Source organism: Myxine glutinosa, chromosome 5, assembly GCF_964187855.1.
Source record: "Myxine glutinosa chromosome 5, kmMyxGlut1.1, whole genome shotgun sequence".
NCBI classification, from domain to species: Eukaryota; Metazoa; Chordata; class Myxini; order Myxiniformes; family Myxinidae; genus Myxine; species Myxine glutinosa.
The window spans coordinates 115,590,078-115,617,456 of NC_136265.1; the positions used below are offsets into that span (position 1 = coordinate 115,590,078).

General features: G+C 46.8%; 2 protein-coding genes across 4 annotated transcripts in view; one reads left to right on the forward strand and one right to left on the reverse strand.

The window, feature by feature from the left end:
- LOC137427197 (amine sulfotransferase-like) overlaps positions 1–27,379 on the forward strand; it is a 490,514-nt gene that overhangs the window by 83,410 nt on the left and 379,725 nt on the right. The gene's annotated exons all lie outside the window — the stretch shown is intronic.
- Positions 823–27,379, reverse strand: part of ZUP1 (zinc finger containing ubiquitin peptidase 1) — a 133,809-nt gene continuing 107,252 nt past the window's right edge. For 2 of the 3 annotated variants that reach the window (XM_068116467.2, XM_068116469.2), the window contains exons 6-8: positions 22,277–22,434; positions 12,937–13,142; positions 823–1,176 (exon numbers count right to left, since the gene is read on the reverse strand). In XM_068116467.2, coding sequence (XP_067972568.1) covers positions 1,129–1,176; positions 12,937–13,142; positions 22,277–22,434 — 412 coding nt within the window. In that variant the 3' untranslated portion in view covers positions 823–1,128. The remainder of the gene's footprint in view (positions 1,177–12,936; positions 13,143–22,276; positions 22,435–27,379) is intronic. The other variant, XM_068116468.2, reaches the window with a different exon arrangement.

Below are 27,379 nucleotides of genomic sequence, written 5' to 3' on the forward strand. Positions count from 1 at the left end.
GTGTGTTTTGAAAAACGCCAATTGGGCTTTCTTTTGTCTCTCTCTCAGCAGTGGGGTCCTCCTGGGTCTCCTACAATAAAACCCCCTTTCATTGAGTTGGCGATGGATGGTGCGAGTTGAAACCGTCGTACCTTGTGTCTGAAGGTCAGCTTGAACCTGTTTGGCAGTTGATCGAGGTGCTTTCGCCACCATTCGAACAATCCTTCTTTGCAATCTTCGATCAAGTTTTCTCTTGCGGCCACGTCCAGGAAGGTTGTCTACAGTGCCATGGGCCTTAAACTTCCTGATAACAGTGTGTATGGTACGGTGGACACAGGAACATCAAGGTCTCTGGAGGTGGACCTGTAACCTTGAGATTGTCCATGATCGGCTACAATCTTGTGTCTGACCTCCTCAGACAATTCTCTGGTTTTCTTTCTTTTCTCCATGTGCATTGCGGGGCACGCAGTGACACAAAACAGCAGAATGACTCCTTTTCTCGATTCAAACTGGTTGAAAGTGATTTTTATATTGCACGCACCTGCAACCCACCACAGGTGAGTTAAATTCCAAAGTAAAGGAGAATCACCTGCTTGAAATCTAATTATTTCTAATAACTTCTAAAAGGTGCCAATAATATTGTCCGGGCCATTTTTGGATTACTGTGTGGAATACGCTAAGATGGAGTAATTTTTTCAGCTTTTTTGTTTTATTCCACTGCAATCCAAAGAAATACATGTGGGGAAACCAAAATATTTTTGGATTTCAACAATTTTCTGGAAGAAATGGTGCATTATTTGAAAAAAGTGCAAGGGTGCCAATATTTTTGGCCAGGACAGTATATACCATACAGCATTTTAATCATTTCATTTCCACTGACACAATGACTAAAATAACATCCTTTTGTGGATATTTTGAAAAATACATTCTGACAACGGTACTCATGAACAGGAAGCATGTTTGGTCCTCAGGAAGTGAATGAAATACTAATTTATATAAAAGTCAATAAAAAGAGTCAATTTATGTAAAAGTCAAAAAACCAAATTAAGCCAATCGGCAAAACTCACCACATTTTAGAAAACAGGAATGTTTATTTAACGAACAAAAACAAACAAATAAGCAAACAAATGTGGAGTATCGGAATATGGATCAAGGGATCCGCTGTGTGGTGAACACATGGGATGCGATGCGACAAGCCTGTGAGGGAGGAAGAGACATGGAAAGAGAATAAGCAAAACAGGGTTATTTGTGTGACAAATCAAGGGAATTACAGAAACCAACAAGAAAAAGAGCAATCAGATTGCAAACCCTCGCCAGGATGTATTTTCAGTGGTTTTTAAGGCTTTTGTTTTAAATAAAATATGGCGGCCGAACCACGTGACCGATGACGTCATCATTATTATTTTTTTCTAAACTCATTTATTCCTAGATTATTCTCAAAAAATTTCATCTTGATCGGATGAAGTTTTGTACTTGTCGAATTATGACGACATATGGAGGCAACCATGACATCATCATTAACATATTTTATTCCCCAAGGAGAGTTCTTTAGAATGAGCCATGTCTCAATTTTTTTTATTCAGTGCTTTCGGAGATATAGAGGTGCAAAGTTTTTTGGTTTTCCAAGATGGCGGCCGAACCACGTGACCTATGAAATCATAATTATCATTTAAAATTATACAGGTGGAGTTGCACTGATGGTGAAAATTTCCTGTCAATCGGACCAACGGTTGCAGAGAAAATCATTTATTCTGTGCGGACGAACAGACAGACAGACAAACAGACAAACAAACAAACGGACTCAAATGCAATACCCTCTCCTCTGGCAAGGGTAACTAGAACGGCACTCAGTCGAGAGCATACCTCCACCTGGTTGGCCATATCACTCAATGGTGAAGAATCACTTAAAAAAATATACTAGCTGGATCCGAATCCTGATCTTCACCAAAATCTAATCGTTTTGTCCTCGTCACATATGCTACATCTCGGCCAAATTTCGTCCGAATCCGTCCACAACTTTTTGAGAATCCGTCCAACAACCACCACAACGTCCCACAAATTTTTGTTCACAAACGGACAAACAGACAGACAAATAAACAGACAGACAGACGGACAGGGGTGAAAACAACCTCCATCCACCTTTGGTGACGGAGGTAATTACAATCCCAATTGGGTACAAATCAAGGGAATTACAGAAACTAATTACATCCCAATCAGGTACAAATTGAGGGAATTACAAAAACTAAATACAATCATAATCAAGTACAAATCAAGGGAATTACAGAAACTAACAAGAAAAAGAGCAGAGATTGGAAACCCTCGCCAGGATGTATTTTCAGTGGTTTTTAAGGCTTTGGTGTTGAAACAAATATGGCGGCCGAACCACGTGACCAATGACGTCATCATTTTTATTTTTCTAAACTAATTTATTCCTAGATTATGCTCAAGAAATTTCATCTTGATCGGATGAAGTTTTGTACTTGTCGAATTATGACGTCATAATGGAGGCAACTATGACATCATCATTAACACATTTTATTCCCCATGGAGAGTTCTTTACAATGAACCATGTTTCAATTTTTTCGATTCAGCGATTTCGGAGATATAGAGGTGTAAAGTTTTTCGGTTTTTCCAAGACGGCGACCGAACCACGTGATCTATGACGTCATAATTATCATTAAAAAAAAATCTACACGTGGAGTTGCACCTATGGTGAAAATTTCCTAACAATCGGACCAACGGTTGCAGAGAAAATCATATTTATTCTGTGCGGACAAACAAACAAACAGACAAACTGACAAATGCAATACCCTCTCCTCTGGCCAGGGTAATTACAATCCCAATCAGGTACAAATCAAGGGAATTACAGAAACTAACTCGATGGTATTCAGAGAATACTTACCCTGCACAGTCAACTTGGTGTGGGTCAACTCTCCTGTTTTTGAATGTTTCTTTTTTTTTTAATCCAATATGGCTGCCAAACCACATGAGCGATGACATCATAAATTTATATTCTCCAAATAATTGTTGCATAGATCATGCCCAATACATTTCAAACTGATCAGATTAAGCGTTGTCCCTGTCAAATTATGACGTCATAATTATGACACCAATGACATCATTGTTAACAACACCTATTCCCCATATGGAGTTATTTACAATGAGCCACGTTTCAATTTTTTCCATAGAGCGGTTTTGGAGATATAAAGGTGCAACGTTTTTCGGTTTTTCCAAGATGGCGCCTGTAACACCACCTATGACGTCATGATTATCATTAAAATCTTCTAAAGAAGGAGGTGCTCCAATGGTGAAAATTTTGTGTACATCAGACCAACAGTTGCTGAAATTTTTTAAATGATCGGATGGATAAGTGTTGTACTTGTCAAATTATGCCGTCATAATGAAGGCACCGCTGACATTAACATATCTTATTCCCCATGGGGAGTCGGTGACTGAGCCAGGTCTCAATTTTTTCCATGGAGTGGTTTGAGATATAGAGGTGCGAAGTTTTTCCAAGATGGCGCCTGTACCACGTGACCGATGGCATCATAATAATCATTAAAATATTCTTCAGGAGGAGGCGCTCCTATGGTGAAAATTTCATGTCAATCGGACCAAGAATTGCAGAGAAAAAAATTTCATACTGATCGAATCAAGTGTTGTACTTGTCAAATTATGATGTCATAATTAAAGTACCGATGACATCCACATATCTTATTCCCCATGGTGAGTACTTGACAATGAGCCATGTTTCCATTTTTTCCATTGAGCGGTTTGGGAGATGGAGGTTTAACGTTTTTCCAAGATGGCACCTGTACCACGTGACGTATGACGTCATAATATTCATCAAAATATTCTACAGGAGGAGGCCCTCCTATGGTGAAAATTTCATGTCTATCGGACCGAGTTGCCGAGAAAATGAATTTTTAAAATGCAGACGCGGCACACTTACTTACGTAGCTGAATCCTTAACCCCGCTTTTCGCTTCACGAGCGCAGGGTAATTACAATCCGAATCAGGTACAAATCAAGGAAATTACAGAGACTATTTACAATCCTAATCAGGTACAAATCAAGGGAATTACAGAGACTAATTACAATCCTAATCAGGTACAAATCAAGGATATTACAGAGATTAATTACAATCCTAATCAGGTACAAATCAAGGAAATTACAGAGATTAATTACAATCCTAATCAGGTACAAATCAAGGAAATTACATAAACTAATTACAATCCTAATCAGGTACAAATCAAGGAAATTACAGAGACTAATTACAATCCTAATCAGGTACAAATCAAGGAAATTACAGAGACTAATTACAATCCTAATCAGGTACAAATCAAGGGAATTACAGAGACTAATTACAATCCTAATCAGGTACAAATCAAGGAAATTACATAAACTAATTACAATCCTAAGCAGGCACAAATCAAGGGAATTACATTAACTAATTACAATCCTAATCAGGTACAAATCAAGGGAATTACAGAAACTATTTACAATCCTAATCAGCTACAAATCAAGGGAATTACATAAACTAATTACAATCCTAATCAGGCACAAATCAAGGGAATTACATTAACTAATTACAATCCTAATCAGGTACAAATCAAGGGAATTACATAAACTAATTACAATCCTAGTCAGGTACAAATCAAGGGAATTACAGAGACTAATTACAATCCTAATCAGCTACAAATCAAGGGAATTACAAAGACTAATTACAATCCTAATCAGGAACAAATCAAGGGAATTACAGAAACCAATTACAATCCTAATCAGGAACAAATCAAGGGAATTACATAAATTAATTACAATCCTAATCAGGTACAAATCAAGGGAATTACAGAGACTAATTACAATCCTAATCAGGTACAAATCAAGGGAATTACAGAGACTAATTACAATCCTAATCAGGTACAAATCAAGGGAATTACAGAAACTAACTAGAACGACACTCAGTAGCAAGCATACCTCCGCCAGGCTGAACAGTTCACGTATTTTATATCAATGGGCCAGATCTGAATCCAAATCCAAGCTCCATATTGTTTTTTCCGAACCAACTCGTCCCCCAATTTTTGTGAGAACTCGTCCACAACGTTTTGAAATATCATGCTACAAATCGTTTTTGGTGACAAAGGTAAAAAAGAAAAAAGAAAAAAAAAAAAGGTATAAACCGAGCTGGTCAAAGGTTAATTATAAAGTCACACCCAAAAGGTTTGGCGTTTTTAATCATCTAACATCACCTTGCCATCCCCAAAAAACCCCTTTTATTGAGTTCCTCATTTCCAGTAGATCCATGAAATCCCTTTTCAGAAATATTTATGACGACAAACAACAACACCAACAACATGCATTTTAAGGCCATTTTCCCTGTGATAGCAGGGGTTAGCCTTGCGGTCCCCAAAACAATCTTCTCCATTTTGCCCTATTTTCTGCATCTCTCCTTGTTAACCCCCTTGCCCGCATTTCTTCTTCCACCATCTTCAGCCAAGTCTTTCTTGGTCTTCCCCGTCCTCTACTTCCTTCTACATTCATTTCCATCACTCTTCTCAACCAGTCACTTTCATCCTTCCTCAACACATGACCAAACCATCTCAACCTGTTCCTCTTCACAGCATCAATCACAGGCTCTATTCCCATCATCGTTCGCAATTCATCATTTGTCTTCCTCTCTCTCAACGATACTTCGCACATCCACCGAACCATTCGCATTTCCACCCTTTCCAGCCTTCGTTGCTGCTCTACGTTCATTACCCATGTCTAGCTCCTATAAATCATAACACTTCTCACACATGCAGCACACACCTTTCCCTTCAGCTTCAACGACACTCCCCTCCTCGTCAGCACGCCACTCAGTTCCTGAAACTTCTTCCATGCACATCTCCCTCGAGCAACTGTTGCCGAGTCTGATCCACCTTCTCCATTCAGCATGTCTGTGAGGTAGCAAAATGTTTTCACACCTTCCAGCTTCACGCCATCTCCAAGATCCAACTCAACATTTCCTCCATCTGCAGCTCCCTCTGTGCACACCTTACATTTGAATGTAGCTGCCACACTGGTTAATGACCCTCAGAGGACTGACTCTCAGACCACTATATTTTTGATGAACCCACTCAGCGCACATTGTACATTGAATGGAATTCACTCCGACACCCTTCCTGCACACAGCACATGGCCACTTCCCAGTTCTTTCCACCTCACCACATGCTTTACCACTTGCCATCACCTTCGCCTTTCCGATATTCACCTTCAGACCTTTTGTCTCCATATATTCCTTCCATTTGTTCATCTTTTCCTTCAGTCCATCCATACTTTCCGCAATAAACACCAGATCATCTGCATACAACAACTTCCACGGTAAACCCTCCTTTACGTTCTGAGCCAGCACCTCCATCACAGCTACAAATAGCAGTGGACTTAGTACCGACCCCTGATGCACTCCCACCTTCACCTCAAACTCACCACTGTTCCCGTCCTTCGTCCTTACAGCTGTGTGCGCTCTTTTGTTTATTGCCATCACTACTCTGATCAACCATTCCTCCACTCCTAACTTCCTCAATGCCAATGTCAATACTTCGCGTGGAACCCTATCGAATGCTTTCTCCAGATCAACAAACCCAAGAAACAACTTCTTCCTCTTCTCCATGTACTTCTCCTGCAACTGCCTCACAATTCACAATAAAGAGCGCATCTGTCGTTCCTCTTCCTGGCATAAATCCAAACTGCATTTCGTCGATCTTCACCTTCTTCCTTATCCTCCTCTCCAACACCCTTTCCAATACCTTCATTCCATGCTCCAATAACTTTATCGCTCGGTACGAGCCACACTCCAGAGGGTCACCTTTCCCCTTGTATAAAGGGACGAGGGTACTCGGTTCCCAATCCAATGCATTGCGGCCTTCTTTCACCACCAGATTACAGATCTCTGTCATTCTCTTCACACCCCAACTTCCTGCTGCCTTCAACATATCTCCCACAACTCCCATCGGTCCTCCCGCTTTTCTTCTCTTCATTGCTTTTATCGCTTCCTCAACTTCCTTCTCAGTTATCTTCTCTGCCGGTCCTAAAACTGGGTTACCCTCTATGTTTCCATCCCATTCATTCTCTGTATTCAACAGCATTTCCATACATCTCTTCCATCTTCCTCTAATTCCCTCTGGGTCCACAACGATTTGTCCCACTTCATCCTTCAAGCAACTCACCCCCATCACATCACATCTCTTTCGCTATCTGCTTTGCAATCCTGAATACCGCTCTCTGACCCTCTTCCAAATCCAAGCGTTCTCCGAACATTTTCCCACATGCCTCCTGTGCCTTTGCTACCTCTTTCTTTGCAGACTTCTTGGCTGCCTTATAACTTTCATGCTCTGCTGTTTCTGCTCCGGTACCCTTCGCCTTCTGCCACTCCTTGAACTTCTTCCTCTTCTCATCAATCCTCTTTCCAACTTCATCATCCCACCACCATGTTTCCGAGTGCCTCGGTGGTCCTTTTGTCCATCCACATACCTCACCAACGGCTCCCAACAGACTATCTTTCATTAACATCCAACCACTTTCAAGGTCAACCACATCATCCTCTACCCTACTCAGCCTCTCTTTTAATGCCTCCCTTAGTCACCTCTTTCAACCTCCACACCTTCATTCTCAGTTGGTACTTCACCCGCTGAGCTCTCCTCGCACCTTTCACCCTTATGTCGCAGACAACCAAGTGGTGCTGTGAAACAGCCTCCTCCCCCGGGATCACCTTTGTGTCCCGGAGGTGCCCCCTATCTCGCCTACACACCATCAGGTAGTCAACGGTTGTCGTCAACCCACCTGACGTGTATGTAACAAGCTTATTATCCTCTATCTGGAACTGAGTATTACAAATCAACAAATCAGCTCCATCAGCAAACTCCAAAATCCTTTCACCTTCTCCATTTCTCACACCATATCCGGAACCCCCATGAACTCCCTCAAAACCGTCCATACTCCTTCTCACATGTCCATTTAGGTCTCCTCCTACCACAACAACTTCCTCATCTTTCACGTTTTCCATCAGCTTCTCTATCGCACACCAGAAATTGTCCTTCTCTTCATCGCTCCGACCAACCTGCGGAGCATATCCCGAGATGACGTTCACCAAGAGCTTTCCAATCATCATTTTCACCATCATCAACCTATCACTCACTCTAGTCACACTCACCACACTGTCTACAAACTCCTCAGAAAACAGGACACCAACACCATTCACGACCTCCAGGGCACCCTTGCCACACAAACTTGTATTTCTGTCCCTGCCTACCCTTCACCATTCTCACACCACTTCCCTTCCATCTCGTCTCTTGCACACAACATATGTCCACTCTTCTTCTGACCAATACTTCCACCACTTCACGTGATCTCCCTGTCATTGTCCCTACATTCCATGTCCCAAACCTCAGAAACCGATCTCCACTTCGGGCTGTACCCTGCCCATATGTAGTTGTAATTGTCATGGTTCTCTTTATGAGGCAATGTTTTTTATGGCCGGATGCCCTTCTTGACGCCAACCCTCTTAGTCACCTCTTACGACACACAGGGATACGGTGTACCTATTCTAAACCAGGGCACACACCGGGAAGAAATATTTATGACTGAGGCTGATTATTATTTTATGGCATGTACATTGGATACTGAATACAAAACACATGCATAAGAAATGAAAATCAGCAACATTTGCACACAAGAAGAATCCTTATTTGTTTGTTGCACACTGCTCTGTTCTAATGGTCTGAAACAAATATACAACATAAGAAAATTTCTGAACTGGCAGTTTCGGATAAGAAGGTCCTTCAACTCTGAGGGTTCAAAAAGGGTCTCGGAAAAAAGATTTCATGAAAAATGTCAAGCGCCAGCAAATGTCCACTTCAACTACATCAGAAAGATTGTAGTTGGGGAGGGGAGGGTGAGAGCTGATAGAATTAATGTGGTGGGGGAGACGGTAGTTGGGGAGGGGAGGGTGAGAGCTGATAGAATTAATGTGGTGGGGGAGACGGTAGTTGGGGAGGGGAGGGTGAGAGCCGATATAATTAATGTGGTGGGGGGAGACGGTAGTTGGGGAGGGGAGGGTGAGAGCTGATATAATTAATGTGGTGGGGGAGACAGTCGTTGGGGAGAGGAGGGTGGGAGCTGATAGAATTAATGTGGTGGGGGAGACGGTCGTTGGGGAGAGGAGGGTGAGAGCTGAGAGAATTAATGTGGTGGGGAGACGGTAGTTGGGGAGGGGAGGGTGTGAGCTGATATAATTAATGTGGTGGGGGAGACGGTAGTTGGGGAGAGGAGGGTGAGAGCTGATAGAATTAATGTGGTGGGGAGACGGTAGTTGGGGTGGGGAGACGGTAGTTGGGGAGGGGAGGGTGTGAGCTGATATAATTAATGTGGTGGGGGAGACGGTAGTTGGGGAGAGGAGGGTGTGAGCTGATATAATTAATGTGGTGGGGGAGACGGTAGTTGGGGAGAGGAGGGTGTGAGCTGATAGAATTAATGTGGTGGGGGGAGACGGTCGTTGGGGAGAGGGTGTGAGCTGATAGAATTAATGTGGTGGGGGAGACGGTAGTTGGGGAGAGGACGGTGTAAGCTGATAGAATTAATGTGGGGATGCAAGCTGGGGTGGGGTTGGGGGGAGGGGTCGTGGGGGAGCGGGTGAGCTGCATGAATTAATGGGGAGGGGAGATGGTCGTTGGGAAGTGGGGGTTGAGCTGGAAGAATTAATGGGGGTCGAGACAGAAGAAAGAGAGAACAGTCGAAGAGTTTTCGAGGAAGTAAAACATCTGTTTTTGAAAAGGGGAAGGTCGTAAGTGTTTGCAAATACAGTCACGTGAAAAAGTAAGTACACCCCATGTAAAGTTTTGACTTTTTCAACATTTTTCGACATACAGCTATTTGATCTTCATTTCAACAATATTGATAGATCAAGGTGATATAATATAACAAATATCATGAAACATTTACATTTTGTAGTCCATTGTATAATTTAAATAAACATAAATGCAAATTTCACATGTGGAAAAAGTAAGTACGCCCTTGGCTCCAATAGGTGGTATTGCCCCCTTTGGCAGAAAACCTCATGTAGGCGTTTCTTATAACTGTCTACCAGTCTCTGACATCGACTAGGAGAAATTTTTGCCCACTCCTCCATGCAGAATTCTTTCAGCTGTGCGATGTTTGAGGGGTTTCTTGCATGCACAGCCCGTTTCAAATCCCCCCAAAACATCTCGGTGGGATTTAGATCCGGGCTTTGACTTGGACATTCGAGAACCCTCCATTTCTTTCTTTTCAGCCATTCTTTGGTGGATTTACTGGTATGTTTAGGGTCATTGTCATGTTGCAAAGTCCACCTTCTATTCGGTTGAGCTTCAACTCTCTGACAGATGGCCTCACATTATCCTCAAACACCCTCTGGTACAATGAAGAATTCATAGTGGATTCTATGATGGTGAGCTGCCCAGGCCCTGATGCAGCAAAGCTGCCCCAAACCATAATATTTCCACCACCATGCTTTACAGTTGGTATCAGGTTCTTGTGGTCAATTGCTGTCTTTGGTTTTTGCCAAACATGTCTTCTGGTACTGTGGCCAAATAGCTCCACCTTTGACTCATCTGTCCAGAGCACATTGTTCCAGTAGTGCTTGTGTTTTCCTAGGTGTTCATTGGCAAACTTTAGTGTTGCCCTGATGTTCTTTCTGGACAGCAAAGGTTTCCTCCTGGCACACCTCCCATGTAGATCAAATGTGTGCAGCCTCTTTCTAATGGAAGACTCGTGCACTTTGACATCAACAGTGACAAGAGCTACCTGTGGGTCTCGTGATGACATTCTGTGGTTCTTAGAGACTTCTTTCAGCATCTTGCGGTCTGCTCTTGGGCTGCACTTGCTGGGGTGGCCTGGCCTGAACAGGCCTCCAAACAACTGCCAACATCAACAAATTGGCAGTTGTTTGGAATCTTCTCCACTTGTAGATGATCTTCCGGACAGTCGAATGATTGATTTCAAATTGTTTGGAGATCTTTTTAAATCCCTTCCCAGACTCGTAGGCATCTATAACCTTCTTTCTGAAGGCCTCAGAGAGCTCTTTTGATCTAGGCATGGTGACGCCACACACTTAATAATAATAATAATAATTCATTTATTTTGTATAGCGCTTTTCCAGAAGCCCAAAGGCGCTTTGACAGAGTGGAAAACATAATGCATAACAATACATGAAAACAACAATTGCAAAAAGACAAGAATCAATAGGGAAATATTTAAAGCAAAAGGAGGGAGAAGGAGAAGAGATAGTCAGGGGTTAAATGCTGTGGGTTGAATGTTGAATGCAGTGTTGAACAGGTGGGTCTTTAGTGATGTTTTGAATGTGGTGAGTGAGGAGGAGTCTCTGATGGTGTGAGGTAGTGAGTTCCAGAGGGTGGGAGCAGCGATGGAGAAGGCCCTGTCCCCCCAGGATCTGAATTTGGTCCGGATGGAGGGGGTCAGGAGGTTGGTACCAGCAGAGCGGAGGTTGCGGGTGGGAGTGTGTCTGGAGAGGTCAGCCAGGTAGGATGGGGCCAGGTTATGGAGGGCTTTGTATGTCAAGAGGAGGATTTTGTACTGGATTCTCTGGGGGATGGGGAGCCAGTGAAGCTTGTAAAGGACAGGGGTGACACTTCAACAACAAAGAGCAAACCAAACTAAATGTCTGAGGTTTAAATAAGACTGGTTCCTCCAAGATCCTTTCTAACGATGTTCTAATCATTTGCACCTGAGCTGGTGAACCTGATTCTAATTTTAGGTATTTGAAGTAGTGATAAATGTCGGGGTGTACTTACTTTTTCCACATGCGAAATTTGCATTTATGTTTATTTAAATTATACAATGGACTACAAAATGTAAATGTTTCATGATATTTGTTATATTATATCACCTTTATCTATCAATATTGTTGAAATGAAGATCAAATAGCTGTATGTTGAAATATGTTGAAAAAGTCAAAACTTTACATGGGGTGTACTTACTTTTTCACGTGACTGCACACAGGAAGGTAAAGAGTTCAAGAGTTTGGCAGTGGAGGAAAGAAAAACATCATAACGAACTACCCTCGAGTTACCAATGGCCACACAACAATCACGTGATGTTGAGGCTTGTCGAGTATTCCGTGGTCTCGCTAATGGCAGAGGTACACAAGCAGCAAGTTCTTGGGAGTAGAATCTGTCTGTCTGTCGGTTCGTGAACAGCATATCTCAAATAGTTGTGGACGGATTTGGGCAAAATGTGGTGCATGTGACAAGGACAAAATGATTAAATTTTGATGAAGATCCCGATCCAAATCTGGATCCGAGAATTTTTTTCAGTGATTCTTCACCGTTAAGTGATCGGGCAAAAACTATATATAGCACGATATCTCAAAAAGTTGCAGACGAATTCAGACGAAACTTGGTGGACAGTTTGGGTGTGTGACAAGGAAGAATCGATTCAATTTTGGTGAATATTCGAATCCGGATCCAGATCAGATAATTTTAAAGTGATTTGTCATCATTAAGTGACAGGGCCAAAATGATATGTGGCATGATATTTCTAAAAGTTGTGGACGGCTTTTGTTAAACTCGGTGGATGAGTTGGTTAGGCGACAAGAACAAGCCGATTCGATTTTGGTTCAGGTCCAAATCCAGATTCGGCCTTTCAGTGGGATACAAAACATAAACTGTTCAGCCTGGCGGAGGTATGCTCTCTACAGAGTACCGTTCTAGTTCTTCCCTGTGGGTGATCCACAATATTCCACAATGTTGCGCAATACATATTTAAATAGATGTCAACCATTGTACGTTATTATCATACAATAAGTGTCACTTAAATCCACTATAACTGTTGTTTGTTTGGGATTATGTGTTTGGGCTTTGGCCATTTGCGATTATCCATTTGAAAGGATTTTTCAAAATAAAAATGTTCTCAAAATATTTCTAACCTCCGTTTCTTCTCGAGTCATAACTCCCTCCACGGCCAGAATTTGATACTGCTTGTGCTTCAAGCTTCCAACAAATCTCCGCAGGGGTTGAACATCGAGGTCGAGGATACGTTGCAAAGTCCGGCAATTCTGTGAAGGATCAAAGATGAGGAGGCAAAGGCCGCCATTGTGCCATTCCTCCACGCCCACAATGGTACGGCTGTGGCCTAAAAAGCAAAAAAATATTGTTACGTTTGTGGGGTACATGATGGAATCCCAAAGGAAAGATAGGAATGTATAGTTATAGCATGGACTGTGGACGTGGAGGAGGCATCTCGATGTATTTAAGTCGGGAGACTGGAGCTTAAGAGTATTTATGTGTCTTCACACGAGGGGTGAAGCTGTGTTAACGAGTTAGGGATTAAGGTTAGTATTCCCCAGTATGTGGTTTTCCTTCGTCGATTTCCCTACTCTTTTACATTTACAAGGCCAGCCATGCAAAGCTTCCATTAAATCACCACAACCGCTGACATACCCGAACATTGCCGAGTCACAAGTTTGCACTGCCTTAATTAACACTCACGCCAAGCAAAGCCGGCAGGCCACGCCCCCAGAATGGTACGAGGGGCATGGAGGAGCAAAGCCGGCAGGCCACGCCCCTGAGCTTGCGATTGGTCGGGGTGACGTGAGAGCAAGGAAGGTTTGAGAGGAGAGGAAGAAGAGCACATCTCGCTCGCTCTCTCGGTGTGGGTTTTTGGAGAGAAACGGACGTTGGTGGAGAAGCAGCGTCTTTTCTTTTGTGTGTGCGCCTGAGAGGATCCCTTTTGCCGAGTCAGCAGGATTTTGAGGGGTTTTTCGGACACTGCTGAGGGCGTGGTGGACTGGGTCCATGTTGTGCTTCCCCGGACGGCAAAGGCACCAGAAATAGGACCGCCCTTGCAAAGTACCTCACTTTTGTGGCACCGTGGAGCGCTAATCCGCAGCCATCTTGTGTGCTAACCACCTGTGGGGCTTCGAGCTCCAACGACCACCAAGCTCCTAAAAGTCCTCGTTGAGGCCAAAGCTGAGTGCCGGCCGTCTAAAAGAAACATTTTACTTTCATTATCTTTTCCCTATGTGTTGTATTTGTGATGGAATGGAGACGTCACACAGTAGGAAATATTAGATTTACCTCACCTTTCATTTTTATTCGTTGATTTACTTCATTAAATTAATTGTGTGACATTTCTCATCCATCGTGTTCGTTTATTGTACGTTCCGGATTAAACCAGTGTGCTTCTGTTCAGGTAAGCACTTCGCTTCCTTCCATCCCGCGCGGGGCAAAACCAACCGCCAATTTCGGCTGTTCGCCTCGGAATTGAGGACCGTTCCAGCTATTCGTCCAAGTTCATCGGCTACGGACAGGACAATATGTTGTTTGTGAAAAGTAAAGCAAAGTAGGCTTGTAAATCCTGAACAATACAAAAAGAAATGTGAGTGAAAAGGTGGCCATTTATTATTTTAATTTTTGTATGCATAGCCGAGGCTCATAGAAGAGTGAACGGCAACAGGACAAAAGGACACACACACACACACACACACACACACACACACACACACACACACACACACACACGTGAGAGAGGGTGAGAGAGAGGGAGAGAGAGTGAGAGAGACTGAGAGAGAGTGAGAGAGAGACAGAGAGAGACAAGAGAGAGAATGAGAGAGAGTGAGAGAGAGACAGAGAGAGACAGAGACAGAACACCAACAGCAGAGTTCAAGGCCAAGACAGAGGCAGAGTTGGACAAACAATGGGTGTGGGAGGAACGGGGGGCAGGAAGATGCACGAGGTGGACAAGATGGATACAGAAGGAAACACTCTAGAGGGAAAATTGGAAATTTGGAAGGAGAAGGGATTGGAGTGGGTTGGGACGAGGAGGGGGAGTTGGATAACGACTAACGAAGATCAAAAAGATCATGGTATTAGATTGCGGATCCTGAGAAAGTGGTGAACAGCTGTTTTGAAGACCTGCAGGAGAGAACGAGATTGAAGAGGATGTGGAAGATGGTTCCACAGGTGGGAAAAAAGAGGAACAAATGAGTGGTGGTGAGCAGTGATCGTGGATTTAGCTAGTTTCACCAGAAGGGGGTTGATGGTGGGCTGTGTGCACCTCAGATACCTGAGGGGAGTGGGGGTGGGCGGAGGGGTGGAGGGTACGAAGTAAGGAAAGAGCAGAGGGTGCAAGACCAGAAAGGATGCTGTAGAAGATAGAGACCACCGACCTGTCTGCCATCTGCAGCCTCCTCACTCTCTGCAGATCTGGACAAAATCACAGACTGGTCAAACAAGTGGAACATGTCTTTCAATCCTGATAAATCTCACACTCTCACTTTGTCTTTCCAAAAAGACCGACTGGACAACCCTCCCATCTACTTTCTCAACAATCCCCTCCAAGAAATTCTGTCACTCAAGCTTTGGGGTCTCACTATCTGCCATGATCTTTCCTGGGAAAACCACATTTCCAAGCTGGCATCCAAAGCCAGTCGCCGACTGGGCATCCTCCATCGTGCGAAGTCCTTCCTTGGCACACCTGTGCTCCTCACCACATACAAGGCTTTCATCCACAGCTCAATGGAATACTGTTCCCCCCTCTGGGCCGGTGCTCCTGCCTCACACCTGGCTCGGCTTCACGCTGTTGAAACCAAAGCTTTCAGAATCATTGGAATCTCCTGCGATGAAGTTAACTCCGAGGGCCTTTCACTTACTCACCGCAGGCAGGTTGGTGGTCTTTCTCTCTTTTACCGACTCCTCTCCGGCCTAGCTCCCCCAGCTCTGTCTGTGCTCTGTCTCCCAAATATTCCTACAGGTTGCACATGATCTGCCTGCAACCCTCTTATGGTGAAATTTCCAAAATCAAGACTCTCTGCTCATCTTCACTCTTTCATTCCTCTTTTCTCCCGTCTCTGGAACAAACTCCCTCACTCTCTTCAATCCCACTCCTCCCTCCAGGTCTTTAAAACAGCTGTTCACCACCATCTCTTATCTTCCCCAATCCAAAACCTTGATCTTTTCTACCTGCTAATTTCACCCCAAATCCACTTTTTTGAAATACCGACTTCTTTCCTTGAAGTCCTAGCAGTGTCCATGTGGTTTTTCCCTCTCCCAACCCCTCACCCCCCTTCCCATGCCTCCTCCCCCCAAGCCCTCTCCCTCCCACAGATCTCCCGATGTCCCTGTTTTCCACTGTTGTACTTGTGTGCTTCCATCTCTCTCCCCATCTTGTCTCCCTCTCCCTTTATTTTTATGTTTTATGTGTCCGTTTGTTTTTTTTTGTGACGAATGTTAGCTCTTAGACGAGCAACAACTCAAACAAGTTGTTTGTTTGTTGTCGTTGTTACACGAGCCTCGATCTTGTATACAAAAAAAATAATCGTCACGTGATAGGTCCATAGAATTGGCCTCATCGCGGGAGATTCCACTAATCTTCAAGGCCTTGCTTTCCACGGCGTCGAGCCAAGCAAGATATGAGGCAGGGGAGCCAGCCCAAAAGGGAGAGCAGTACTCCAGAAAGCTGCAGATGAAGGCCTTGCAAGTGGATAGGAGTTCAGGTACGCCAAGCAAGGACTTTGTCTGAAGGAGGATACCCAGTCCGCAGCTGGCTTTAGACCTTTGACATGTGGTTTGCCCAAGAAAGATCGTGGCTGATAGTGAGACCCAGGAGTTTGAATAACTGAACTTCCTCAAGAGGATTGTTAAGAAAGTAGATGTGAGGGTTTGCCAGACAGTTCTTTTGGAGAGAGATAATGAGTGTTAGATTTGTCAGGATTGAAAGACATATTCCAAGTGTTTGACCATCTTGTGATTTTTGTCAAGGTCTGATGGGAGGGAAGAAGCTGCTGCCTTCCTGTCTGAAGGATGAGGGATGTCACAGCAGAGGGTGGAGTCATCAGCAAATAGATAAAGGGGATTTTCCAGAGAGTCGGATAGATCATTGATCAAGATCAGGAAAGGGACTGGATCCAGAACACTTCAACTTGAAAACTCTGCCGATGGCATCCAAGGCCAGCTCCACACATGGATTACTGACTTCCTCGACACTCGTAGCCAACATTTTGCCACTCAAAGGAATCCTTTAATCTCCTCTCCCTGTCACGTACAAAGATGGGAGTGCAGACGGTCCATAATTCCGAGGCGAACAGCCGAAATTGGTGGTTGGTTTTGCCGCACACGGGATGGAAGGAAGCGAAGTGCTTCTCGAGAAAGGAGATTAAAGGATTCCTTTGAGTGGCAAATGTTGGCTACGAGTGTAGAGGAAGTCAGGAATCCATGCGTGGAGTTGGCCTTGGATGCCATCGGCAGAGTTTTCAAGTTTCTCATGCAGGCCTTTACAACTTATCAAGAATCTGTTGAGATCTTTATTGTTAAACCTCATTGAGATCTTTATTTTTTGGGCCTAAACTGCAATGACACTGCATTTAGGGTCGAACAACTCAGCATGGAGCAAACACATCAAACAAACAACGAAATAAAGTGGCAAAACTCAACAAATAAAACAAACAAAAGAACTAAACAGGCAAAATAAACAAATTACAAAAATAAAAACAAACCTTCATAAACAAAAGCAAACCAGAACTGCACTTGGTAGAGCGCATACCTCAACATAGGCTGAACAGTTTACATTTGAATCCCACTGACGGGTCGGATCTGGATCCAGATCTGAAGCAAAATCGAATCGACTTTATTTACTTGTTCTTGTCACCTACCCAACTCATCGACAACGTTTTGTAATAACTCCTCCACTACCTTTTGAAATATTGTGCTCTGTATTATTTTTGGACCTCTCTCTCATTGGTGAAGAATTACTTTTAAAAATTCTCGTACCCAGATCTGGATCTTCACCAGATCGGTAGAGCGCATAAAGATGGGTGTGGGTAGCCAAAGATGGGTGTGGGTAGCCAAAGATGGGTGTGGGTAGCCAAAGATGGGTGTGGGTAGCCAAAGATGGGTGTGGGTAGCCAAAGATGGGTGTGGGTAGCCAAAGATGGGTGTGGGTAGCCAAAGATGGGTGTGGGTAGCCAAAGATGGGTGTGGGTAGGCAAAGATGGGTGTGGGTAGCCAAAGATGGGTGTGGGTAGCCAAAGATGGGTGTGGGTAGCCAAAGATGGGTGTGGGTAGCCAAAGATGGGTGTGAGTAGCCAAAGATGGGTGTGGGTAGCCAAAGATGGGTGGGGGTAGCCAAAGATGGGTGGGGGTAGCCAAAGATGGGTGGGGGTAGCCAAAGATGGGTGGGGGTAGCCAAAGATGGGTGGGGGTAGCCAAAGATGGGTGGGGGTAGCCAAAGATGGGTGGGGGCAGCCTATGATGGGTGGGGGTAGCCAAAGATGGGTGGGGGTAGCCAAAGATGAGAGGGGGTAGCCAAAGATGAGAGGGGGTAGCCAAAGATGAGAGGGGGTAGCCAAAGATGAGAGGGGGTAGCCAAAGATGAGAGGGGGTAGCCAAAGTTCGGAGGCGGGTAGCCAAAGTTGGGAGGCGGGTAGCCAAAGTTGGGAGGCGGGTAGCCAAAGTTGGGAGGCGGGTAGCCAAAGTTGGGAGGCGGGTAGCCAAAGTTGGGAGGCGGGTAGCCAAAGTTGGGAGGCGGGTAGCCAAAGTTGGGAGGCGGGTAGCCAAAGTTGGGAGGCGGGTAGCCAAAGTTGGGAGGCGGGTAGCCAAAGTTGGGAGGCGGATAGCCAAGGTTGGGAGGCGGGTAGCCAAAGTTGGGAGGCGGGTGGCCAAAGTTGGGAGGGGGGTGGCCAAAGTTGGGAGGCGGATGGCCAAGGTTGGGAGGCGGGTGGCCAAAGTTGGGAGGCGGGTGGCCAAAGTTGGGAGGGGGGTAGCCAAAGTTGGGAGGCGGATAGCCAAAGTTGGGAGGCGGGCAGCCAAAGTTGGGAGGCGGATAGCCAAGGTTGGGAGGCGGGTAGCCAAAGTTGGGAGGCGGGTGGCCAAAGTTGGGAGGGGGGTAGCCAAAGTTGGGAGGCGGGTAGCCAGAGTTGGGAGGCGGGTAGCCAGAGTTGGGAGGCGGGTAGCCAGAGTTGGGAGGCGGGTAGCCAGAGTTGGGAGGCGGGTAGCCAGAGTTGGGAGGCGGGTAGCCAGAGTTGGGAGGCATGCAGCCAGAGTTGGGAGGCGGGCAGCCAAAGTTGGGAGGCGGGCAGCCAAAGTTGGGAGGCGGGTAGCCAAAGCTGGGAGGCGGATAGCCAGGTTGGGAGGCGGATAGCCAGGTTGGGAGGCGGGTTGCCAAAGTTGGGAGGCGGGCGGCCAAAGTTGGGAGGCGGGCGGCCAAAGTTGGGAGGCGGGCGGCCAAAGTTGGGAGGCGGGCGGCCAAATTTGGGAGGCGGGCGGCCAAAGTTGGGAGGTGGGCGGCCAAAGTTGGGAGGCGGGCGGCCAAAGTTGGGAGGCCAAAGTTGGGAGGCGGGCGGCCAAAGTTGGGAGGCGGGCGGCCAAAGTTGGGAGGCGGGCGGCCAAAGTTGGGAGGCGGGCGGACAAAGTCGGGAGGCGGGCGGACAAAGTCGGGAGGCGGGCGGACAAAGTCGGGAGGCGGGCGGCCAAAGTTGGGAGGCGGGCGGCCAAAGTTGGGAGGCGGGCGGCCAAAGTTGGGAGGCGGGCGGCGAAAGTTGGGATGCGGGCAGCCAAAGTTGGGAGGCGGGCAGACAAAGTTGGGAGGCGGGCAGACAAAGTTGGGAGGCGGGCAGACAAAGTTGGGAGGCGGGCAGACAAAGTTGGGAGGCGGGCAGACAAAGTTGGGAGGCGGGCAGACAAAGTTGGGAGGGCTGCAGACAAAGTCGGGAAGCGGGCAGACAAAGTCGGGAGGCGGGTAGACAAAGTCGGGAGGCGGGCGGCCAAAGTTGGGAGGCGGGCGGCCAAAGTAGGGAGGCGGGCGGACAAAGTTGGGAGGCGGGCAGACAAAGTTGGGATGCGGGCAGACAAAGTTGGGAGGCGGGCAGACAAAGTTGGGAGGGCGGCAGACAAAGTCGGGAGGCGGGTAGACAAAGTCTAGAGGCAGGTGGACAAAGTTGGGAGGCGGGCGGACAAAGTTGGGAGGCGGGCGGCCAAAGTTGGGAGGCGGGCGGCCAAAGTTGGGAGGCGGGCGGCCAAAGTTGGGAGGCGGGCGGCCAAAGTTGGGAGGCGGGCGGCCAAAGTTGGGAGGCGGGCGGCGAAAGTTGGGATGCGGGCAGCCAAAGTTGGGAGGCGGGCAGACAAAGTTGGGAGGCGGGCAGACAAAGTTGGGAGGCGGGCAGACAAAGTTGGGAGGCGGGCAGACAAAGTTGGGAGGCGGGCAGACAAAGTTGGGAGGCGGGCAGACAAAGTTGGGAGGCGGGCAGACAAAGTTGGGAGGCGGGTAGACAAAGTTGGGAGGCGGGCAGACAAAGTTGGGAGGGCTGCAGACAAAGTCGGGAGGCGGGTAGCCAAAGTCGGGAGGCGGGCAGACAAAGTCGGGAGGCGGGTAGACAAAGTCGGGAGGCGGGTAGCCAAAGTCGGGAGGCGGGTAGCCAAAGTTGGGAGGCGGGTAGCCAAAGTTGGGAGGGGGCATAGCCAAAGTTGGGAGGTCGGTAGCCAAAGTTGGGAGGCGGGTAGCCAAAGTTGGGAGGCGGGTAGCCAAAGTTGGGAGGCGGGTAGCCAAAGTTGGGAGGCGGGTAGCCAAAGTTGGGAGGCGGGCAGCCAAAGTTGGGAGGCGGGCAGCCAAAGATGGGAGGGGGTTAGACAAAGATGGGAGGGGGGTAGCCAAAGATGGGAGGAGGTAGCCAAACATAGGAAGAGATAGCCAAAGATGGGAGGGGGTAGCCAAAGATGGGAGGGGGTAGCCAAAGATGGGAGAAGGTAGCCAAAGATAGGAGGAGGTAGCCAAAGATGGGAGGGGGTAGCCAAAGATGGGAGAGGGTAGCCAAAGATGGGAGGGGGTAGCCAAAGATGGGAGGGGGTAGCCAAAGATGGGAGGGGGTAGCCAAAGATGGGAGTGGGCAGCCAAAGTTGGGAGTGGGTAGCCAAAGTTGGGAGTGGGTAGCCAAAGATGGGAGTGGGTAGCGAATTTTGGGAGTGTCACGAAATTTGGGAGCGTCGTGAAATTTGGGAGTGGGTAGCCAAAGATGGGAGGGGGTAGTTAAAGATGGGAGTGGGTAGCCAAAGATGGGAGAGGGTAACCAAAGATGGGAGTGGGCAGCGAAAGATGGGTGGGGGTAGCCAAAGATGAGAGTGGGTAGCCAAAGATGGGAGTGGGTAGCCAAAGATGGGAGTGGGTAGCCAAAGATGGGAGTGGGTAGCCAAAGATGGGAGTGGGTAGCCAAAGATGGGAGTGGGTAGCCAAAGATGGGAGTGGGTAGCCAAAGATGGGAGTGGGTAGCCAAAGATGGGAGGGGTTAGACAAAGATGGGAGTGTGTAGTCAAAGTTGGGATGGGTAGCCAAAGTTGGGAGTGGGTAGAGAATTTTGGGAGTGGGTAGAGAATTTTGGGAGTGTCGCAAAATTTGGGAGTGTCGTGAAATTTGGGAGTGGTTAGCCAAAGATGGGAGGGGGTAGCCAAAGATGGGAGTGGGTAGCCAAAGATGGGAGTGGGTAGCCAAAGATGGGAGTGGGTAGCCAAAGATGGGAGTGGGTAGCCAAAGATGGGAGTGGGTAGCCAAAGATGGGAGTGGGTAGCCAAAGATGGGAGTGGGTAGCCAAAGATGGGAGTGGGTAGCCAAAGATGGGAGTGGGTAGCCAAAGATGGGAGTGGGTAGCCAAAGATGGGAGTGGGTAGCCAAAGATGGGAGTGGGTAGCCAAAGATGGGAGTGGGTAGCCAAAGATGGGAGTGGGTAGCCAAAGATGGGAGTGGGTAGCCAAAGATGGGAGTGGGTAGCCGAAGATGGGAGTGGGTAGCCGAAGATGGGCGGGGGTAACCGAAGATGGGAGTGGGTAGCCGAATATGGGAGTGGGTAGCCAAAGATGGGAGGAGGTAGCCAAAGATGGGAGGGGGTCGCAAAAGATGGGAGGGCGTCGCAAAAGATGGGAGGGGGTAGCAAAAGATGGGAGGGGACGCAAGAAGGGAGGCGAAACTCTCACGAACTTTGTTGAATGAAATTCTGACCAATTTGGCCAAAAAGAGGAAGTCCACAAATGTGTAGGAATCTGGGAGGTGAAAACAACCATGTTGAAGAGTCATGTTTATGGTTGGGGTTGGGGTTACCTTGGATAGCACAACGATAATCTCATGCTCCTTAATCTTACTATCACCACCATTATTGTATTTGCCAGACTCTGCTGTTGTACAGGATCCCGATCGAGCAATTACAATGCTCGTTAGCTTAGAAGCAGGTCGATCAAGCATCTCCTCCTCCCTCCATGAAGGGTACTCAATGAGAGACAACACCATACCTTGGTGCTGCAGATATAGAGGAGGCCTGCGTGTTTGACACAGCACTTGTCCAGCTGGAGAAATGGTGTTGGAGCAGAAGTAGTTCAGCACCCATTGCAATAGTCGGGGGTGAGTTCCTGCAGATCCAGATGGTCGATGAAAATCCACCAATCGACAGCTAATGGATAGATAGACCAACAATGTGGAAGTCCAACAACCATAGCTTTTAACTCCACAATCACCACAAATTTAAGCACACATGTAATAATCACCACCATTATTAACAATACGAGTAATAGTCATCTACAACCATACTTGACCATGTTGTGGAACGTCGGCCGAGGCCCTTGTGCTAAAGATGAAAAGGTTCAGGATAATAGTCATGTCTGAGGTTCCATTAACATGATATGCTTCAGCGTCGAAACCTTTTGTCCCGGATAATTGCCAAACGGTCTTTTAATGCGTCCAATCTATAGCAATAAATGTCAGTGTGTGCGTTACTCTCCTCCATAACTCCAAACCCATGAAACTTAGCGGCCCGTAACTTTGCATGCATACGAAGGGAACTCCAAGGAAGTGCATAAAGGAAAACTCGGTGTTTGCGCAAATATAAACACCCCTTTTGAAGATAATTTATGGGGTGCTCATGAGAAAAAAAAAGAAAAAAAAGGCTAGTAATGGTAAAGTGTCGGTTCTAGGACAGACCACATTTCCCACATTCCCCGTATGCCCCCCTTACCCCCAAACCGAAACTGCCTCAACCCAAAAACAAGAAGTGACACCACAAACCAGGTGACCAATTAATTATTTAATTCTCAGATTTCACGATTTTCAAAAAACAAAAAATTGATTTTCCAAATTTCCAATTTGTCATTTTTCCCGATTTTCCAGATTTTTGCGATTTTCTCGATTTACTTCAAAATTTCGAAATTTTAGGTTCGTAAGAAATTATTTTACTTATGAACAACAATATTCGCGACAATAATCAATATCGGCGTCATTTTCTACTATATTAACATTAACGTTAGTAGTTGAATCTATAACACTAACGTGTTTCATACAAGTACCGGGGTCTTCACAGCATTCGGGTAGGGTTACGGACTTGCAATACACAGTAATGTAATTATCATTATCCTTATCATTATCCTTAACACCACTACAGCCAAAATCATCACGATCGTCATAATCGTCGTGATGATCCCCGTTACAATCTCCATAATCAACATGGCAAGGATAACGACGAGAATCATGAGTAATAACACAATCACACGCGCAACAACAGGGAAAATGACGGTAAATAACAAGGTTAATGTTATCATTTGGCTGTGGGGTACAAAGATTCATAATGGGGAATAAGGTCATGATACATAATATTTGTGCAATAATAGATATTGTCATTTATATATAAGATTATAAAATTAAATTTAAAAAATGATTTTTAGTTTAAAAAAAATAAACTAGTATTATTAAAAAGAACTATTACAGCATTGACTTATCTGAATTTTGATATTAAAAATATTATCTTTGACGAACCAAAATATTACAACAACAACGGAATTAACTATTACCGTATTACGATTAAATATAATTATGATCATACTCACCCACAAAGCGGTATTAGAAAACTGTTTATCGAAACACCAACGTTGTTTTCGTGGGGTATCAAAGCGAATGAAAATAATGCGAAGGAGCGCAGAGTTGAATCATATTCGTTGCCGCTTGTTATGTATAATTCACGCTTACTCCCAACAACGGCGGAAACAAAAACAATAGCAATGTTTGAAGAAATTCTTGACACAATTAAAACACATTTGATGAAATCCGATGTTATTGAAAAGATGAAAAAGGACCAGAACAAGTTTAGAGCCCGTGTTAACGGACTTGATATCTTTTGGCGAAAACGTGATGGAGGAATTGCTATTGAAGGTTACCCACCAACAATGTATCCAAAACTTTTAAACAAATATGAAAAGTACAGGGAGGCGGATAAACATTAAACATCCTGAAATTCTAACTTCGTTTTACGATAACAAAATCACTGAAGAATCATGCATCGAAGATCATCGCATCAAACCAGAGGAATTTATGGGTGTGAACTGTAAAGTTATCTGCGCTATTGAGATATCAAATATTTTTATCTGTGGTGCGGGTCCATCCATTCAATTGAAGGTAAATAATGTAGTTGTTCAATAGCTATTTAGGAAAACAAACAGGTGAATGATTAATATTAACAATCTTACGTCCCAAAATAAAATTACGGAAGCAGCAGCGACGTGTATGTTTAACGATGATAGTACTAACGACACAACATAGGTAAATAATATGAAAAAATATACTTCAAATTTACACGACAGGATGTGGGTAAGTTGTGGTTAAAATTCTAGAAATATTGTAGGAGTTGCGGACAATGAGAGGGTGAAACACTTCTTCACTTGTTCAAGGCTCCTTTATTTCAACAAAACTAAAACCCGACTGGAACTCATGCATCTTTTATAACTCAAATCACTTCCGCCCCAGCCTCTTAAGGGGGCGTGGCTCCAACAACTGAGCGCACGCCACGCCCATACCATCAATAGACCCACTGGTCCCGTGCCTGTGGATTATGCCTCATTGGGGGTAAGCCCCACATGCCCCCCCCCACCCCCACCCCCAGAATTCACTCGCACGGGCAATGTCAGTTTTCGGGGGGGGGGGGGGGGCCTTAACCACCCGGCCGAAACAACCCCTGATAACCCGAGCAGGGACTGCTAGCGGCTTGGCGGTAGGCGGGCCAACCGGGGACTTGCCCAATGGGGGACGGCCCCGCCGTGGGGGTTGAGCCAGCCGAGGGGGCTGGTCTAGGTCCAAGTGAGCCGGCTTGAGGCGGTTCACCGAAAGGTGGTTTGCCGCAGATGTCGACCACGGAGGACTTGTCCCCGGACTCCAGAACGCGGAAAGGCCCGTCGTAAGGTGGCCGAAGCGGCCCCCGGTGTGCGTCATGGTGAACAAAGACGTACTCCGCTGTACGTAGATCCGGCGGGCCGTGGGCCTGAGGCAAACCATGCTGAGATGTTTGCCCTGGTGCAAACATCTTGGCATTCTCCCGGAGAACTGACCGCTGACGGGCAGCGGACCAGGGGCTTGTGGCGTCAGGCATGAACTCCCCGGGAACCCGCAGCAGCTGGCCATAGACGAGCTCAGGGGATGAGGACTGGAGGTCTTCCTTAGGGGCTGTCGTGAGGCCCAACATGACCCACGGGAGTCTGTCGGCCCAACTGTCATCCCGGAGGCTGGCCCTGAGAGCAGCTTTCATAGAGCGATGGAACCTCTCACACAATCCATTAGCCTGGGGATGATATGCAGTGGTGCGATGGAGCTTTACCCCCAACCCCTGGGCAACAGCACCCCAGAGCTCTGAAGTGAACCGGGGCCACCTGTCTGAAGAGAAGTCTGAGGGGGCGCCAAAACGGGCAACCCAAGTGCCGATAAACGCCCGGGCCACATCGGCGGACGTTGTAGAAGTGAGCGGGACGGCCTCTGGCCACCTGGTGGTCCTATCGACCATCGTGAGGAGGTGGGTGAATCCCCACGAGGGGGGGGGGTGGGGGGTGGGAGGGGCCCTACCAGGTCCACGTTAACATGGTCAAATCGTCGCTCGGGCACTGTGAATGGCGCCAATGGGGCCTGGGTATGGCGATGCACCTTCGAGCGTTGGCACTCGACGCAGGTGTTGGCCCAGTTGCGCACATCCTTCCTGAGCCCAAGCCAAACGAACTTCGCCGCCACCAACATTTGCGACGCCTTCCTGCCCGGGTGAGAAGGACCGTGGACGGCATCGAACACCAGCCGTCTCCAGCTGGTGGGTACGACGAGGCGAGGCTGTCCCAAAGATACGTCGCACAGTAGCGTGGTGCCCATGTCCTTGAACGGCACATCAGACAGTCGAAGCCCCGTGACCGCCGCCCTGCGGGCCTGGACATCCGGGTCGGAGATCTGATTGGCCGCCATGCGGGCGTAGTCGATGCCAAGGTGAACCGCGCCAGCTATGGACCGGGAGAGACAATCGGCGATCGTATTATCCTTCCCAGCAACATGTTGGGTGTCTGTCGTGAACTCGGAAACGAAGGAGAGCTGGCGTTGTTGACGGGCAGACCACGGCTCTGAGACCTTGGCCATGGCAAAAACCAGGGGCTTGTGGTCCACAAACGCCGTGAACAGCGGGCTTCCAACAAGTAAGGGAAGTGTCGGACAGCTAGGTAGAGGCCTAGGAGCTCACGATCGAAGGTACTGTACTTTCATTCGTTAGGGCAGAGCTGCCGGCTAAAAAAAAAGCAAGCGGCTGCCAGGCCCCGTTGACCCACTGCTCGTGCACGGCACCAACCGCGGAGTCCGAAGCGTCCATGGTGAGAGCAATCGGTGCGTCGGGCGACGGATGCACCAGCATGGTTGCGCTGGCGATGAGTGTAATGAAATTGTGTCTAAGTTGAACCCAGGTGTTATGCTGTCTCCAATCACTGAGAGGCTTCAATAAGAACTCGGACGAACATCGCTCCGATACATTCCTGTGACATTTATTCGGTGCGATAGTGTATACTCGAATGGTGCGTATATCTAGATGTTCCAGGCTTGCTTGCACTAATTGCTAATTGATTGCTACTTCCATGATTACGGAATACTGATACAAAGCTTGATGATTTCTTACAGGTGTTGCCAGAGATCGAAACTGAATTTAACCTACTATTGGGACAATGTTGTAGAGTCCTTGATTCTGACAACAATTAATTCAGTTTCCTCTCTTCGTCCCGAACGAGAACGACATGGCTCATAGTCATAAGCTGATCCAGGTTCCAGTTTTCAGCGCAGACCCCCAGGCGACGGACGCGGCTGCGCAACTGATACATTTGGCTGAAGATCTTGGCTAATCATCTAAATTCCCAGGAGGGAATCACCGCTGACACGAAGCTTGCAGTGCTGCAATCCAAGGTGAACCATACTGCGTATATGTCCATTACACAGTGCGCGACGTACGATGCTGCTGTGGCCGAGCTGCGACGTATCTACATAAAAACACGAAGCGTGGTCTACTCCAGACATTTGCTTGCGTCTCGTCGACAACAGCCCACGGAGACCATAGACCAATTCGC